Source organism: Microtus ochrogaster, chromosome 21 (genome assembly GCF_000317375.1).
Source record: "Microtus ochrogaster isolate Prairie Vole_2 chromosome 21, MicOch1.0, whole genome shotgun sequence".
NCBI lineage: Eukaryota > Metazoa > Chordata > Mammalia > Rodentia > Cricetidae > Microtus > Microtus ochrogaster.
This window is the reverse complement of record NC_022022.1, coordinates 4124899-4128854: the sequence shown is the minus strand read 5'-3', so window position 1 is coordinate 4128854 and position 3956 is coordinate 4124899. Positions and strand designations below refer to the sequence as shown.

The window sequence follows — 3956 nt, the reverse complement described above, 5'->3', positions numbered from 1 at the left end:
CACACACACACACACACACACACACACACACACACACACACACAGACCCAAAAGATGGAGCTCTGGATTACTTAACATGACCAGTTTGCAGGACAGGGAACATGAGAATTCATCTATCTGCCAGGAGGGCAGTGTACTTCCAGCTCTCCCAAGATGGAAGTTCCTATGCTCTAGACCATTTTAGGGTTTGTTTGTTTTTTCAAAACAGGGTTTCTCTGTAGCTTTGGAGTCTGTCCTGGAACTAGCTCTGTAGACCAGGCTGGCCTCGAACTCACAGAGATCTGCCTGCCTCTGCCTCGCAAGTGTTGGGATTAAAGGTGTGCGCCACCACCACCCAGCCTTATGTTCTTTAAAATATCCTCTGTAATACAGTGGTAAATACTAAGTTATTTGAGGTCTCGGAGCAGTTTAAGCAAATTGTTCAAAGCAGAAGCAGTGTGTGTGGTGGGGGAGGGGTCATGGAAACCTCAATTTGTAGCCAGGGGTTGAGTAGTTTCAGAGCGCTTGTAACGAGGTCTAAAATGGGGGCTGTTTGAGGACTTTAGATTTGATATTTTCAGGAAGACAGTATCAGAACTAAATTAGACTTAATGATGCCTAGGGTGGTATCCACTGAAGAATCACACACTTGCTGGTGGGGAGAAATCTAACATCACAGAAGTCTTTTGTGCTGACTATGTGAGAATACAGAAGAAATAAAAACCCAGATATTTTGCTTTTCCCAGACACACAGCATATATAATACTGCTTTAAAAACCCTGAACTCATTTTATTGATTAAAAACTGTGAACTTTTTAAACAATCTGGCACAGCTCTAGCCTTTATCTCCTATGAAACAGGATACACTGTATTTTAAATGTTAGTCAGACTCAAGGATTCACGCTGAATTGTCAAATTACCAGCTATCGACAAAGGAGGAAGCCATATTTACCCACCTGATGAAAGAAGTATGTAACAGCAAGGTCATTGTCATTTAAGAGGACCTCTTCCTCTGTGGTAAAGAGCCACTTGCGGACAGTCAGGCAGGTGCCGGGCACCGCTGACGTGTAATTCTGGACGTAGAGTTTATGAGGAAATTCATTAGGTGCCAGCTTACGTACTGAAGAAGACAAAATAAAGCAAGCTCAAGTAGAGAGATATTTAGGAGCTTCCCAAGTAGAGATATACAAGGCAGACTAACATAGTAGCTGCCATTATTTTCAGCATCAGCTCAAACTCATCAAGAAACTCTACCTCAGGAACATATAACTGCATATCCAGCCAAATCTATCCTTCCTAACTAAGACTCTGGCCAGTGAAGCAAATGACTGAAACCTATTGCTTGAATGACAAGTCTTCCAGCTAACATGATTGCAATGGACGCCAACTCCAAATTCAGTTAAAATGCTTGATCTATGAACTGCTCAGTTACAAACATCAAAGTGGATATGCTAAGTCCACCAAACATCTTCAGAGCAGCTTCTCCTCCTACCTAGTTATTGGGCATCTGGATTCTCTCCAATGGCCATTCTCAATGTACTGCATTTATTTATGCAGAACGGAAAAGTACTTCTTTCTCATCCACTCCCAAGCCCCAAGGCATTTACACAGTCTAGCCATCCTCTGAGTAGCATCCGAAGAGCCTGGCTCCCCCCACCCCGGGTGGGACCACGGTGGCGTGTTCCACCACCCTCAGTTTACTCCTAACCCCTATACTTGCTTGCTAAGTCCTTTCTTGGCTCTCTGCAAAAGACGGTTCTTGCTGTATTTCTCCTTTATAGAGAGTGAGGCTAAAGCTTAGAAAGGATAAAATTAGAATCTAAGCATACTGATATCTTACCAATTCTTTATATCTGTGTATTAGGCCACTGAGAGTTAGTAAGAAAAATAATAATAAGATGGCTGCTCCCTTGGAATCAAAGTTGCTGTCTACTGACAAAAGAAGATGCTGGATGGACAGTGATCAGAAATCCTTTACAAGATCTGCCGAGTCTGCTTGCTGAAGGCAAGCTATGAGTCCTAAAGCTCTTCTTTGGCAAAGCAGTTTCTGTCCACGAGTATTACAATAAAATACCCCCAAACAAAATATAGTAACAGCCATTAGCACTTACCAAAGGAATGATTGATCACTTCAAATAAGGCAAAGTAATTCACTGTTGTACTGTCCATGCCAACCTTTGCTGCAATAGCCTGAAGTTTAAACATGAGAGAGTTGTTTCAGAAAAAGTAAGTTCAGATAATGCTATGGGGCAGGTATAAGCATGAGAAGGGGAAAGGGAAACACTCTGCATCCTGGCTTCATAAAAACTACAAGGCCCACAGCTCTCCTTAAGCTGCTCATGGATACATACACGTGAACCCAAATATAGCTGTCCTCTGTGAACATCTCCCAACACAAGCTGACAATATTTTGTCCGTGGTGCCAAAGTTCCTTTTTCAAATATGAATTAATCGCACAAAGATATTTTTTGAACTTCTTTTTACTAATGTGTATGTATGTGTGTCTGTGTGAATGAATGCCACATATATTAGGATGCCCACAGAAACCAGAAAAGACAATGGATAGCTTAGAACTGAGTTATCTCTTAAGTCCCAACACAGGTGTTTTATATCACTTAAAAAAAAAAAAAAAGAGTATACTTACCCCACTCCCAGTACCAAAAAAAAAAGTATACTTGCTGGGCAGTGATGGCGCACGCCTCTAATCCCAGCACTTGGGAGGCAGAGGCAGGATCTCTTTGAGTTCAAGGCCAGCTAGTTCCAGGATAGGCTCCAAAGCTACAGAGAAACCCTGTCTCCAAAACACAAAAACAAAACCAAAAAAAGTATACTTGATAAGACAGATCATAAAATGAAAGCAATTTTTAAAAAAATATTTAAAATATTTACTGTTTGTGTGTGTGTGTGTGTGTGTGTGTGTGTGTCTGTGTATGGGGATGGAGGAGAGGAGCCATGTGGAGGTCAGACTCAGACTCAGGCTGTCAGGCTGAGAGGAAAAAGACTTACCCCCTGAGTCATCTCACCACACCTGATACCCAGGTTCACAGACTCAGCTTACTTTACTATACACAAGATCTCAGCCTTTGATTAATTCTTTTTATTTTATTTTATGCGTATGAGTGTTTTGCCTGCATATGTATCTGTGTGACTGGTGCCCATGGAAGCCAGAAGATGTAGATCCACAACGAATGTAGTGATAGGCGGTTATCAGCAGCCATGTGGATGATGAGAACCAAACCTGGGCCCTCTGGATGAGCAGCAAGTGCTGGCTGCTAGGCCATCTCTCCTGATCTGCCAACCTCTGACTCTTACTTGTTTGTTTTGGAGATAGGATCTACAATGGCCTTGAACTCCTAGATTCAAGGGATTCTCCTGCCTCAGTCTCCTAAGTATTTGGATCTATATATGTGTATTTCTGTGCTTAATTCTTGGGCTTAAAACATTGTCAATTCTATTCAAAATTCACAAATTATTTCTATTTTTCAGATGATCTATGTTATAAACTTGGGACACCTCTTTCCTAAGAATTACAGTCCCCAATATCCATGAAAGTCAGAAAACGTAAACAAGCAGCATATTCACAAGAACCAATCCTCTCTGAAAACTAAGAGCCTAACATGACAAATGAGAAGCTGAAAGATTTCATGTGCAAATAAATCACAGTGAAATTACATATATATATAACACAAAAAAAGCACACAGCAGCAAACAGTAGTAACAAAATCAGGTTTTTTTTGTGTGTGTGTGGGGGTTTTTTTTTTTTTTTTTTGGTTTTTTGAGACAGGGTTGCTCTGTGGTTTTTGGAGCCTGTCCTGGAATTAGCTCTGTAGACCAGGCTGGTCTCAAACTCACAGAGATCTGATGGAGGAAGGCCATTGGTTAATTAAATAAAGAAGCTGCTTGCCCTGATAGGTTAGAACGTAGGGGGAGGAGTGAACAGAGCAGAATGCTGGGCGGAAGAGGAAGTGAGGTCAGAC

At 41.5% G+C, this 3956-nt stretch overlaps 1 protein-coding gene across 2 annotated transcripts in view; it reads right to left on the bottom strand.

Annotated features, from left to right (window-relative positions):
- Nucleotides 1-3956, bottom strand: part of Snx27 (sorting nexin family member 27) — a 93129-nt gene that overhangs the window by 15097 nt on the left and 74076 nt on the right. For both annotated transcript variants that reach the window (XM_005357014.3, XM_005357015.3), the window contains exons 6-7: nt 2091-2169; nt 936-1099 (exon numbers count right to left, since the gene is read on the bottom strand). In XM_005357014.3, coding sequence (XP_005357071.1) covers nt 936-1099; nt 2091-2169 — 243 coding nt within the window. The remainder of the gene's footprint in view (nt 1-935; nt 1100-2090; nt 2170-3956) is intronic.